General features: G+C 35.5%; 1 protein-coding gene across 1 annotated transcript; it reads left to right on the plus strand.

Annotated features, from left to right (window-relative positions):
* The first annotated feature begins 286 nt into the window (after positions 1 to 286).
* Positions 287 to 12,697, plus strand: LOC137390277 (general transcription factor II-I repeat domain-containing protein 2-like). The gene is made up of 3 exons (XM_068076612.1): positions 287 to 408; positions 516 to 608; positions 11,623 to 12,697. The coding sequence occupies exons 1-3, from the start codon at positions 287 to 289 to the stop codon at positions 12,695 to 12,697; spliced, it is 1,290 nt and encodes a 429-aa protein (XP_067932713.1).
* Positions 12,698 to 13,822: the final 1,125 nt, after the last annotated feature.

The raw sequence follows: 13,822 nt of genomic DNA on the forward strand, positions 1-13,822 counted from the left end.
CTGTAGTGATAACATCACTTCAGCTAAACACTTGATTGTTAAATTCTATCGCTAATTTGACATAAGGACTAGTATTGGTAAGTAAAAATAACTTTATAAATAAGCATCTATTTTTAACATAAATGTAGTACAATCATGATAACATATTACACCATTCACTAAACAAAGTAGCTGAAACTTAGGTGTTTATCATTTTGAGTATGTTTTTACAAAATTTACAAAAGAACAGCTTTGTACATTCTGTTGTCATGGTTCTTTAACTTATTTCGATATTACTGACTCAAAGATGTCTAGACGAAAGCAGCAACCTCTTAAGCTTGGTGACTACATCTTGCCAACGCTTAAAAAGAAACCTGTAAACAGGAAGACGTCTGTTAAGAATGCTCCTGACAAACCAAAGAAAACAATGTTTGAGAATCCAGGAATAGTAAATATGTTAAGCGAAGTATTTCTATAACACGCATCTTAAAATACTTCCGTTTGCTTGGGTTGTGTTCATAATTCTTTTGTTCTAGGTACAATAGTATAAAAGAGAAAAGGGCGGAAGGAGCCAAGCTTAGACGGCACGAGATGAAGATGTGCATTTTGCCATGGGCGCAGGGCGCCATGTACTGACATTGTCAAGCTGCCAACATCAGCTAGGGCATCATCTGGCGAAAAAGTTTGTGACGGTACATCTGCACTTAATGTGTAGAAAAGCCACTGAAATACTGAAGAATGATTCGTCCGTTAGCTGTAGGAGAGTATCAATGACGGTGCGAGATGTTGTGCAAAGAGTTGGAGTCATCGTTGGCAAGCCTCAATGACAATTTTTGAATCTTAATCAAATTTAGTAAAACTGCAGATTTATGAAGCACTGTAAGCAGTAAAATGTGCTCTTTCAACAGGTGTGCATTTTATTTACAGAAACTAATGCAGACTCTACAATAAGCCTTTTGTTGCCGCCCTGTAATAAAACAAACCACAAAGGGTGGCAAAAATGCAACCCTTTCGACCTCTTTATTTGCATAATAAATGGCTTCTTATTGGGCAGTGTCAATGACTTCCCAAGATGAGCAAGTGTCTTATTAACAACGATACAAGGCAGTGACACAAAAATTTCCTATCTGGCTATACTTCGCATATGAACAGAAATAAAAGATTTATGGACACTTGCATCTATTTAAGGTGATGCTTGGAAGAATCAATAAAATACATTGGAAGCCATTTTTAAAAAGTCGAAGCTATGTAGTTACAGCGATTGCAAATGGTCAGTTTAAGCAATAAAACAAGCTCTTTGCACATCAGAAATTCTAGTAAGATCAAAAATAAATTATTAACTGCTTTGAACTATAGAACAGCAGTACAGAAAGATTTTTATAATTCAATGCAGTGTCAATTAATTGTTTTGAAAGTTCAACAACAAAGCAATGAACTGCTTCAAATCAACAAAAAAGCTGACAAGATTAAAAAGTTTCAACAAGCGATAAAATAATGGCAAAAACACAAAAAAGGTGAACAAAATGCTCTCAAAAGCTTGTAAGGATGAACATACATGTAGAAACAAAAAAATAACAAAAATGGTTCAGAAACTGAGCTAAAAAGCAGAGCTGCTTTAAAAAGTTAAGCAAAGGGCAATGAATCTTAGCATGTTTAAAACAAAAACAGTTTAATTAAAGCAGTGAAAAGTTGAGCATACAAGAGCTCAACCATTGTCAACCTCATCACATCAAATTTTTAAAAAAGGCCTATAAACGACTCTTTTTCTGGCGGAGTTTGAGCGAGGTAATAACAGTCTGCACACAACTCTCTCAACTCTATTTGAGACAAATCGCTCATACCAAGCACAGACTATTGAAGCAATGTTTATCTAACCCTATAATATGAAAACCAGAAACCATAAAAACCAAATGCAAACAGAATTGGTTTGTCATTCTGTCAATCAAAGATTGTACAGAAGATATGGCCAGAATAGCAAAGCACACTCAAATGATTATGCTATAACCACTAAGAGTTGTACAACAATGACATCAACATAGGTTTTTCATTGTATCTTTAACTTCATGGCATGAACAGTCTGTTTACTATGACCTCAGTTTGATTGTTCAAAGCTGCAGTATTCATTGTGGTATTATATTATACCTTCTTCAGGCATGGATTCTTGGAAAATCAAAATTTTTACATAGAACCGTACGTATTAGTATAAGGCAATGTTTCAGAGAGACAGAGTCAATTGAGATAACACTTCTTGCAACATATGTAACCATGGTAATAATCTCCTAAAACTTAGTTGTCTCCTCACTCAGCTATTTTAAGGCCAGGCAGTACAGACAGTACTCTTAAATCAATGTTCAAAGACTTGATATCTTATCTTCAAGAGCAGCAGAAAGCTGTTGATGCCAACAGCTATTCCTGAGCTAAGAATAAAAGTACACAAATGAACCCATCAAAGCCAAACAATTTATAGCTACATAAACTGAAGTTGTAATGCTTTGGCGTCTTTTAGTAGAACATATTTGCTTAATGCATCCATCCATCTTGGTAAGTTACCCAAGATTAATGAGCAAACTGGAAACATGTTTAGAACATTTCAAAGCTACAACCTACATGTATTTGAATTCCTAAAGAAACTGGTGAAACTTTCGATGGAGACATTAATAACTTACATTCATGCTGATAATGAATATAACTTAACAGAATTGTCAGGGATCAGAAAACGGGAAGATGAAAGAGGTTTTTTGACGTGGTGAAAGAGAATATGAGGGACCTGAGAGTGACCGATGATGCACAAAATAGAAATGAAAAAAGACTATTTTCAATGAAGAGCCTAACAAGAAAAAGCCGAAAGAGTAAGAATTCATGCTATTCGTGTTTTGCTTTTACAGACATAGTAAAGCAGTGAACAGATAATATAGCAAATTTATAAACCAGCTCTTGTATTGACGTACAAATGCAAGTTACAGCGAACTTGTAATTAACTGCTCATAGTTCCATTATATGGAACAATTGTGTATCAAATGAGGGAATTAATACAAATGAATCTCAATAATATGAAACGAACTCAACTCGTGCATAAAGGTACCAAGATAAACTGAACATACCTTATCAATAAAAACAATTCAAACTAGGACAAAATTTACATACAAATACTACACTAAGCATTGCATTTTCAGGAGTTCAATCATATGCCGCATCAAAAATTATCAACAAATATAAGTACCTTAACTCAAAAATGCCTCATGGGGCTATACTGAACTTGAAAAACAGCAGAGATGCTTGTAATAAAATGGAAACCAACTTTAAAAATTACCGAACATGAAAAACAAAATATGAAAAGTTCATGTCGTTAGACCAGCTCCATATCTCTATTGTCACTTATCTCATGTAACTTCTATTGATTATCACAGTATTTATTCAGATTTCATATATACACGTACAACTTACTTTTTATATCGAGATATTTGAGGTAGTTTTATTTAATGCATTTGTTTACCGTGGTATCGTGTCATATGCATACAGGATGGCTTACTTGAAGTAGGACAAACTAATTTGTAGGCTGATTGAGACTAGTGTTGAAGACTTGGTATGGTGTATAATTAGAAGGAATAGGAACTAGTGCGAGACCACTAGCGCTTCATTGTATGTCAAGTGGTGGTCTTCATTGTGCACCCTAGCATTGGCTTCCAGAAACCAATGCTAGGGTTTGCAAGGGTTGTGCTGATAGTGAAATACAAGAGCTACTAGCAATTGAAATTGCAATACAAATTTATGATAAATTGGTTTTTAGTAATTTAGAGATTGTCATACATACGGAACATGCAGAGATACTGTGAGGGTTTCATATCAACCAGCTCGGCGCTATGCTTTCCCATTCACTAGTTGATTGGGATCACCATGACTACATCGTGATCATAATGTAAGACAAAGTGTCTTCTCTGATAATATCAATAGAAACACTCATAGCAGTAAAATTTGCTTTACATATACGCTTGCTTGAGTGGAGGATAATTTACTGCTATTTTCATTTACAATACACTGGTCAACTGTTTTCTGGAGTGGCCAAGATGTCGTAGCTTTTGTCCTTACTCATCAATTACAGCCTCACAAAGTTGGCTCGACTAGAAGAGCTGAGCCTCGATTTTAATTACGTTTCTAGGGGGCACAAGATGTGTTGGGCAGTCTTGGTAATTTAAGAAGACTGTCATTCCAGGATACATTGTAGTAATTCACTCTGTTACATAATAATTCATGCTGTGACAATACATACAACCATTGACAATAACATTATAGATAAGAGTAAATCAGTTTTAGAGTAATCTAATGATGCTAAAGGAATAAAAATTACTGAAGTATGTGCCAGGACATCCAACTACATTTTTAATGGCAGTTTAGAGGTGTTTTGTTATAGAAGCCATTTACTAAGCCAAGTATTAACAGTCTAACAGTGAATAGAAAGAAACTATACCCTAGTCAATCCAAAATAGTAGCTGTTTCAGTGTGCTCCAGCAAAAGCTTTATGCTAACTGCCCAATGAATACTCCTACACAGCCATGAGAAAAACATCAAGTCACCAAAAAATAGAAAACAATTTTTCAGGCTAAACCGAAATTATTTGATCATGAATCAATGTGCTATTTTCAGTGGGAAGATTCTAGAACAATATTTGATTGCAACAACTTACTAATGTGGGGAAGTTGTTGCCAGCAAATATGCCAGATTTGGCTCACCTAGCAATGTTCAGTGATGCAACAGACTACAACCTACATCCCCAAGGCCTGCAGCATGCAGGTAAAACAGGTTTCACGCATATTATGAGGCCATGAAAACATCATCAGTACAATATAGTAGATGCAACGGCTAAGATACCGAAAATGACGAACGACTTATTCCTTGAACTACCCAATATAGGAATACTCTTAATACAGGGAATAGCCAAAGTTCCGCAAAATTGTTTGAAAAGGTCACCGGGCCTTTTCTTCCAAAAAGTACGAAGAACAGAAACGTTTCATAAACCAAAAGATTTAAGGAAAACCGATGTCTCAGAGAAGCTATGAGGGAAAAAAGATTGTCTTTACAATGAGACTGAGAAATAATCTCAAGCAAAAGAACTATCTTCAATTAAAAAATGGTTTAGCTGCCAACAACTCAGTATATGTGAGCCAACAACAATGTATAATCAGATTAAATAACGCAACAAAAGCGTGAGGTAGTCAAATAAAGATAATTATCAATTCACTTACATTGTGGTAACGTGTAGCACCGAGATAGCATTATCCATCAATCACTATTTATTAGAAAACACTTATTACTTGCACACAAAAAGTCCCTACTATAAAAAATCGCCTAAACACGTCCCTTGATCAACAAAAAAGAAAGCAGCAGACTATATCCGTCACCACGTGTTTGCTACCTAACCGTAATCGCGCAGACTAGCTTATCTTTTAATCTCCAGCTGTGCGTGAGAGGTAAAAGGTCAGACCATAGAGTTATCTCCCCCTAGAGTAATAACTACACGAGCGTTTCCGGTGCCAACAAGGAGCGTTTAAGCCACGCCTCTTTTTTGTGCTAGTCAGTCGTAGTGATTGACTAGATCAATAACATCAGCCATGAGAAAGGTTAAACAAGGAGCATGAATTTCCAGTTAAGATAGTAATTAATGCTCATATTAAAAAAATGATGTTTATAGTTTATTACTCTAATATATGCTTATTATTTAAAGCAATTCAATTCCTACCAGGATCAATAAACATATTATGGAAATGTTTACTTTTTCATATCCATTTCCATCAATGATATACAGCCCCCACAGCCCCATACAGCAATGATATACAGCCAATGATATACAGCCCCCTGTATATCATTGTTTCCATAAACATAAATATTTCCATAATTTTAGGGAAATGAATATGGAAATTTTATTTTAGAAATATGGAAATGCTATTGAAATGGAAATAATATGGAAATGTTATTGAAATGGAAATAATATGGAAATGCTATGGAAATGGAAATAATATAGAATTGAAGTAGGGAAATGTTATAGAAATGGAAATGAATTATGGAAATGATATAGAAACACTATGGAAAAGAAGAAGGAAAATGTTATAGAAATAGAAATAATATGGAAATGAATTATAGAAATGTTATGGAAATGGAATTAATACGGAAATGAATTATGGAAATTTTATGAAATGGAAATAATATGGAAATAAATTATGGAAATGTTATGGAAATGGAAATAATATAGAAATGAAGTAAGGAAATGTTATGGAAATAGAATTAATATGGAAATAAATTATGGAAATTTTATGAAATGGAAATAATATGGAAATAAATTATGGAAATGTTTTGGAAATGGAAATAATATAAAAATGAAGTAAGGAAATGTTATGGAAATGGAAATTGTGACATACACGTAATCCCTGATACCTGCATGACTTGCAAAGGCCCTGAATAGATAGTGTTAAGTAAATGAGTTAATACAATCAGTTACTCATAGATAAGATAGATAGTCATACTGGGTTTTTTACATTAGAGTGATGGGAAGCTAGTTGACTGCCATCAACTATGAGCTGTACTACCCGAGTTGCCCGAGTAATAAAAAAGTCTTTGGACAGAAAATTTATTTTTATATAACATTTACCATTCTAACTTTTAAACTTCATATAATGAGAAAATATTTTTAAGCAGTTCAAATGAATTAATAGGAAAAAGAAAACAACCGTAATGGTTTTCAAGCTTTTCAAAAAACTACAACTTTTAAATTTCATATCATGAAAGAAGTGTTTTGTTGAAATAAATTAGGAAAAAAAACTGTAAATGTGTTTAAATGTAAAATAATTAGCAAGTAATGGCTAAATATAATCTGTTTAGCTATGACTACAATAAAAAATTATTTAATAAATAAAGTAATAAAAAAATCTATTTTTAAATAATTAAAATTTAGTATAATTAAGTATAATTTATTTTTATCTAACATATAACAACATTTGCCACTCTTTCAAGCTTTTTGCTTGCTTACATCAAGCAGCGATGTCCACTAACTAGTGGACATCTTTGCTTCAAGCTAGTCTATGTATTTGATTGATATGTATTGAAATCTAATATTACATGCAAGGACTGTTTGTGGACTGTGGGTCAATGAATCACTCTATCACCATACAATGTCAATACTTTCAGTTGATGGCAGTCGATTAGCTTCCCATCAAACTAATGTAATACAACCCCAGTATGACTATCAATCTTATCTATGAGTAACCAATGATATACAGCCCCCCCATGTGTGGGGGCTGTATATCATTGGAGTAACTGATTGCATTAACTCACTTACTTAACACTATCTATTCAGTGCCTTTGCAAGGCATGTAGGTATTGAATTGCTTTAAATAATAAGCATATATTGGAGTAATAAACTATAATCATCATTTCTTTAATATGAGCAATAATTACTATCTTAACTGTGGAAATTCATGATCATTCTCATGGCTGATGTTATTGTTCTGTCAATTACTACGATTGACTAGCACAAAAAAGGGGCGTGGCCTAAACGCTCCTTGTTGGCACCGGAAACGTTCGTGTTGTTGAATGCACAGTTATCACTCTAGGGGGGAGATTACTCTATGGGTTAGACATAACCAAGGGATTTCCGAGTTGGTGAGCGTCCCAGTAAGCGATGGTCATCCTGAACTAGTGTACTAGTCCCTCTATCTATCGCGAGAGCGAGCATAATTGTTGCATGAGTGAATTATAAAAGTGTACATGTGCATGGGTCCGTGCATAAAAGGATTTCGAAGCATTTAATGTTTGGAGAGTTGTCAAACCATACGGAAATTATGGTTGGCTATTATAGGCATTAAATCTAATTAATAAAGGGTCAAAATATCTGGCCACGCATTCAACCCAATCATTAGGTAGATTTGGCATACTATCTGATACTTCTGTAGTTGTAGTGCAGTAACATAATTAGTGTTATCATAATAGGGTCACCCTAAACATGGCTGTACTGCGCTTTATTTCCTGATTAATTTTGGTCTACAGTGTTAACTTGTTGGAATGAATGTTATACATTTATGTACTTCTATTTACTTCTACTAGCATTGGCCAGCATTGTGTTTCTTTCTTCTGCATTTACTGTTATGCTGGTAGTAGACACATAACTACCTTTTCGTGTAACATATACAAACTTTTATTGCCATGAAGAGATTAAACCAGGCATGTGAACTTGATTACAGCTTGTGTAAAGAGTGTGCATTATAACAGAATAGTCAATGCAATCGCCACAGACTACTAACTGAAAATTGTAAAAGTTGCTACTGTGAGACCCCCTTTTGACAATATCTAGATCCACCTCTAGATTGATTATGGCCTGACTTCACCCGCTATTGATCAGCAGTTATGTGCAGTACTAGTGCAGTAACCACAGTTCACAAAGAGCATACGTAACAAGGTTTAGTACTAAGCACGTCCTTATTGAAAATACATAGCAAACTCTATTTTCTATCTGTGTGGTCGCGTCAAAGCGTCTAGGTTAAAACCAGAATCATTATTGAAAAACTAAACATATTGCAATAGATATGTAGGGTTTAAGATTCTGTAATGTTGATTTGTGATTTATTTTCATCAACAAAATTAGTTAAGCAGAAGGAAAAAGCTGGAAGAGTGATGAAGCCCAAAATACGCAATAGCATAGCTAGTCGTGGCGTTGGGCTTGTCGTCATCGGCTTTATTCACGTATTATAAGATACAACCTGAGTTCTCTCTTGAAACTGGTCACCTTCTCTATGCCTTTAATAGACTTAGGGAGTTGGTTCCAAAAAGTGGCTTGTTGAAAATCCACTCCTGCGATGGCCTGCACAGGAAGAAGATTGTGGGAGATTTAGACAGAAATTTGATAATCAAGTTTGATATATTGTGCGAGGGATGTGATTACAATAAAATTTTTGGTGGGCTACTTAAGAGTATAATGCGGTACGAATCTAGTGAACTGATAGGTAGCATGGATGATGATTTGAAAAGAGGTTTGGTGTGGGTGAGGCGGGGTTTTTTGTGAATAGTCCTTATCATGCGCTTTTGAAGTGTTATTAAATTTGTAAGATGGGTGGGAGGTGCATTGCCCCATGCCTCAATGCAATATGAAAGTTTGGAATTAACCATGGAACTGTATAATAAAAGCAAAGGTTTGTGGGGTAAATATTCAGATGTGCGATAGAGTAAGCCTGATAAGGGTTTCAGTTTTTTAGCAAATATTCTATGTGTTTTTTCCAAGTGAGATTAGAATCAATGAAAATACCTAAGAGTTTAGTGTGATCTGTCTGACAAATTGGTTTGTTAAAAATAAAAAGGGATGAGTGTTAGCTAGATGAAATTTATTTTGGGGGTTTTTTAGTAACATGAAATTACTCTTATCAACATTTAAGGTGAGTTTGTTAGAAGTGCACCAGTTTTGAATAGCAAGAAGTTCGCTATTTAAACAATCTATGTCAGGGCGGGCAACGTGCGGCCCATGGGTCGGATGTGGCCCTTTGCCATTTATTGTGCGGCCCTTCCACCCCTCCCATTAATTTTTGCATATATAGATGCGTTTGAATGAGTACAATGCACTAAATATAAAAAATACTACATAGTGGTGAGATTTTGTTGAAAGCATAGTGTAGTGTCCCTCACATCAACTAGAATATTCAGTTGACTTTAAACTTTAACAGAGAAGTCATAGATAGTGTTATATAACGTACATACATGTACTTACTGAAAAGACACCATCTATTTATCATTCAATCCGTGATCTGTGATATTTCTATACATGTATTTAGATCACAGTTACAGGTTTGTCTTACACATAGCATACACTGCAATAATGTACATGTAGTTGTTTACAAATAGCCATTCCCTTTCGATGATTGGCTGTTTGTTTTTGCCCGTTATTGGTCACTTTACTTTAACAGTTACCTAACTGTTGATTAATAATTAAGTGCTTTCTAGTCATGGCTACTAAAAGAAAAAGAACTGTGGCGGAAGAAAACAGGAAATTCAATACTGAATGGCAAGATAAATACTTGTTTACATCGGTACATAACAAGACTGTATGTTTAATCTGTCAGAATTCAGTAGCTCAAACCAAGGAATACAACATTAGAAGACATTTTGAAACAAATCGTGGTGAGAAAAGTATGGCACATACAACACAGAGGAGAAAAGACAACTTGCAGAAAAGTTGACAAAAAGCTTGAAAGCGCAGCAGCAAGTGTTAACTCAATCACGTGAGGTTGAAATTGACAATACAGTAATACTTCAACTTACGAGTGCTCCAACGTACGAGAAACATGAGTTACGAGCCAGCTTTCAAGCAAGTTTTAGCACTAACATACGAGCCATGTTTGAGATACGAGCACTTGAGTCAGTTGCCAAGTATGCCGGAGGTGTTTCATGAGAACAGCATCATTCTGTATTTTTCAACTGCTCAGGTTATACTGTTGTCCCATGTTTTTTTTGTGCACGATTTTCTGTGCAGAATTATGTGAGTTAAACGTACTGTGCGTAGACCAAAAGTTTGCCAGTAAAATGAAAGATAATACAAAGAAAAAGCAAACGATAACAATTGATATTAAACGGAAAAATATTGAAAAATATGCGAAATGTGTATGCGTGATTGAGCTAGCTCGGCAATATGACAGAAATACATTCATAATTATCAAACAGAATGATTATATTCAGGGCATTTAGTTCGCAAAAGGACTAACCATAGTTTCTAAACGGTGCAGCGATCTTCACGACTGCTGATGGCATTGGACAAACAATTGGCCGGTGATAGCGTAACTGAAACGATGCTATGTGAAAAGGCCGGCGCTATCTATCCAAACTGTTTAATAGACATTCGGACAAGCTGGCTAGTGGTCGCGCATTAACCATTTATGACGACACCTGTGTTCGTCCTAATCGCAACATGTTGCAAGGGCGACAAAGGCAAACGTCCTTAGATAGGTTTATCTTAAAACGGCCGGCTAGTCGTGAAAGCGAAAAAAAAGGAAAAATTTCTCGCTAACCAGCGAGAAACTTCAAACTATGAACGCCGAAGAAATTTTAATTACGTTTAGTTGAAAATGAAAGTTTGCTTTTAGGTTTGCTTCTAAGTTTGTCTTTTAACACTTTGATAAAATCCAAATTTATCAAAGTCAAATGTTGTAACGAAGGATAACTTATATCTCCCTCCCTGGCAAATGCGAGTGTTAACTGCTATTGTATGTATTTAATTTTACATTTTAATTAGACACATTTCCTTGCATTATTTTTTATTTGTTGCTTTTTGAAAGCATGTAGTACGTAAGGACAATAACCAACATGTTCTTTCTGTTACAATATCTTGTTTTGAGTGTTTTATTTGCTTTTTTAGAGTATGGAAACCAATCAATATATATTTAATTGTTCTATATATAAATAAATTGCACCAACATGTGAGTAAATTGACATACGAGCTCAGTCTCGGAACGCATTAAGCTCGTAAGTTGAAGTATGACTGTACTATAGTGAGCTTTGAGATTGCAAAGATTCTCACCAAACACTAAAAGCCATTTTCTGATGGTGAAATAGTAAAAGAGTGCTTACTGAAACTTGCTGAAGTTAAGTGCTCACAAATGCTAAAAAGTGTTTCAGATGCATCTCTTTCACGCCACACAATAGTCAGACGAGTAGAAGATATGGGCTCAGACATAGCATATCAATTAAGGTGGAGCTGGGTGATATTGAATGCTATTCACTTGCATTTGATGAGAGTACAGATATCAGGGACACAGCACAGCTGGCTGTATTTATTCGAGCTGTAGATAAGGATTTCAATGTAACTGAGGAACTGCTCGACTTAAACTCGTTGAACGCTACTGCAAGAGGTGTAGATATATTTGAAGGTGTTCAAGCGTCACTACAGAAAATGGGAATTGAGGACTTCAGCAAATGTGTGTCGCTGTGTACAGATGGTGCAGCGTCCATGATAGGGTGTCGCAATGGTCTTATAGCCAGAGTACGTGAGCTCCAGCAAGATGTTATTGCAGTTCATTGCATCATACACCAGGAGAACCTGAGCGCAAAAATTATCAATATGGATCATGTCAACTCAGTAGTAGTAAAAACAATAAACTACATATGCTCACGAGGACTAAACCACAGAGAGTTTCAGGAGTTCTTGAGAAATCTGGACAGCCAGTCTGAGCATGTTGTTTATTTTACAGAGGTTCGCTGGCTTAGCAGAGCATCAACATTGCAACGTTTCTGGCTATTACTAGATGAGATCATTTTATTTCTGAAGTTGATACGAAAGGAGGCTCAAGAACTGTGTGATCCTCTCTGGCAAATGGACTTCGCGTTCTTAAATGGCATCTCTCAAAAATTATCTCAACTCAACGTGAGGCTTCAAGGACAAAACAAGTTGGTACATGACTTGTTTAAGCACCTCCGAACATTTGAAAGAGATCTTCAGCTCTATGAGCAAAGTCTGCGTGAAGAAAAAGTTGATCACTTTCCCACCCTTAGATCTGTCTTTAATGGCAACAACGAGATCCTGGATAGCTATGCTCAGAGAGTGGCAGTACTTCGAGAGGAGATTTCCTCTCGTTTTACAGAGTTCAGAAGTTTCAGAAGTGAGATGACCATCTTCTCATTGCCTTGTACTTGTGAGATAAGCTCAGCAGCTATCCAGTTCCAGCTTGAACTAAACGGCGCTGCAGGAGGATGACATTCTCATCCAAAATTTCAAAGAGATGTACCTAGTTGACTTTTATAAGTCCTTGCCAACTGCAGATTACTGTAATTTAAAGCAGTTTGCCAGAAGATTTGTCGGCATGTTTGGAAGTACATTGTACATTGGAAGTATGTGAGGAAAAAGGTCTATTAGACCTTTTTCCTCACATAAATTTCTCCCATTGCTATATTGGAGTTGTCTTCTTTAAAAGGGTAAATTTTGTTAGCAATGAATTGAAGAATATGATATAACAGCTTGTAACCATCAGTCTAGTATTCAGATGTTCTTAGTGCTGCAACAGACCGTATAGCTTTTGGTTGTGGAAAATATGCACAAATAATATTGAACGCTAGATTTTGCATTGTTAGAATATTCAGCAAAATATTTGCAAAAATGCCCTGGCCTAGCTGCACATATCAGCTGAAAGAAAAATCAACAACTTAGCCATCAAAGAAAACACATCAGGCTCACAAGTTCTTCTAGTATAGATAGTTCGTCAATGGGTGCGCTGCACTGGGTAACCAACTAAGAAATAACCACTATGTGGTATCTGGTACTTTCGTTCAGACATCCAACATTGTTAGCACTTGCTAGTTCAGCCTGTTATGTGATTATTGTCTCTCTATGTACCGCATACCAATTGAAAGAAAATTAACTTCTGGCCGAAATGCACCAATTCACTATTTCTTTCAGTACTAGTTTACCTTGTTTATATGTGGTTAATGAGGTAAACTTAGCCATTAGCTGTAGAAAACTTGAAACTACTGCTACTGCAAGGACACAAAAATGTTAAAATTAATTCTTGTGGTCTTTTTATTCATAAAAAACTGCAATTTATCGGAGCTAGTCCAGATGGCAGTTGTTCCTGCGTTTACTGTGAGACTAGACGGGAAATAAAATGTCCAGCTAGAGACGTTGATTGACTCCCTTACCTGCACATAGTTATTGGAGCTGCAAGGCTAAACACAAAAGTGCATATTATGGCCAGGTTCAGGGACAAATGATGGTGACAGACATAAAAAATCATACTTTTTTGTTTTTATAGTCTGTATGTATATAGTATGTTTATTACGTATAGTATGTTTATATAGCCTTTATACTTTGCCTTCAACAGTGCAG

The sequence above is a fragment of the Watersipora subatra genome, chromosome 3 (genome assembly GCF_963576615.1).
Source record: "Watersipora subatra chromosome 3, tzWatSuba1.1, whole genome shotgun sequence".
In the NCBI taxonomy this organism is placed as follows: domain Eukaryota; kingdom Metazoa; phylum Bryozoa; class Gymnolaemata; order Cheilostomatida; family Watersiporidae; genus Watersipora; species Watersipora subatra.

Excerpts from the sequence above, each read along its gene's own strand:
- LOC137390277 (XM_068076612.1), top strand. The coding sequence starts at position 287 with ATGTCTAGACGAAAGCAGCAACCTCTTAAGCTTGGTGACTACATCTTG. Across the intron at positions 409-515 it reads GACAAACCAAAGAAAACAAT|GTACAATAGTATAAAAGAGA; the intron begins GTTTGAGAATCC and ends CTTTTGTTCTAG. Across the intron at positions 609-11,622 it reads CCATGGGCGCAGGGCGCCAT|ATGCATCTCTTTCACGCCAC; the intron begins GTACTGACATTG and ends AAAGTGTTTCAG.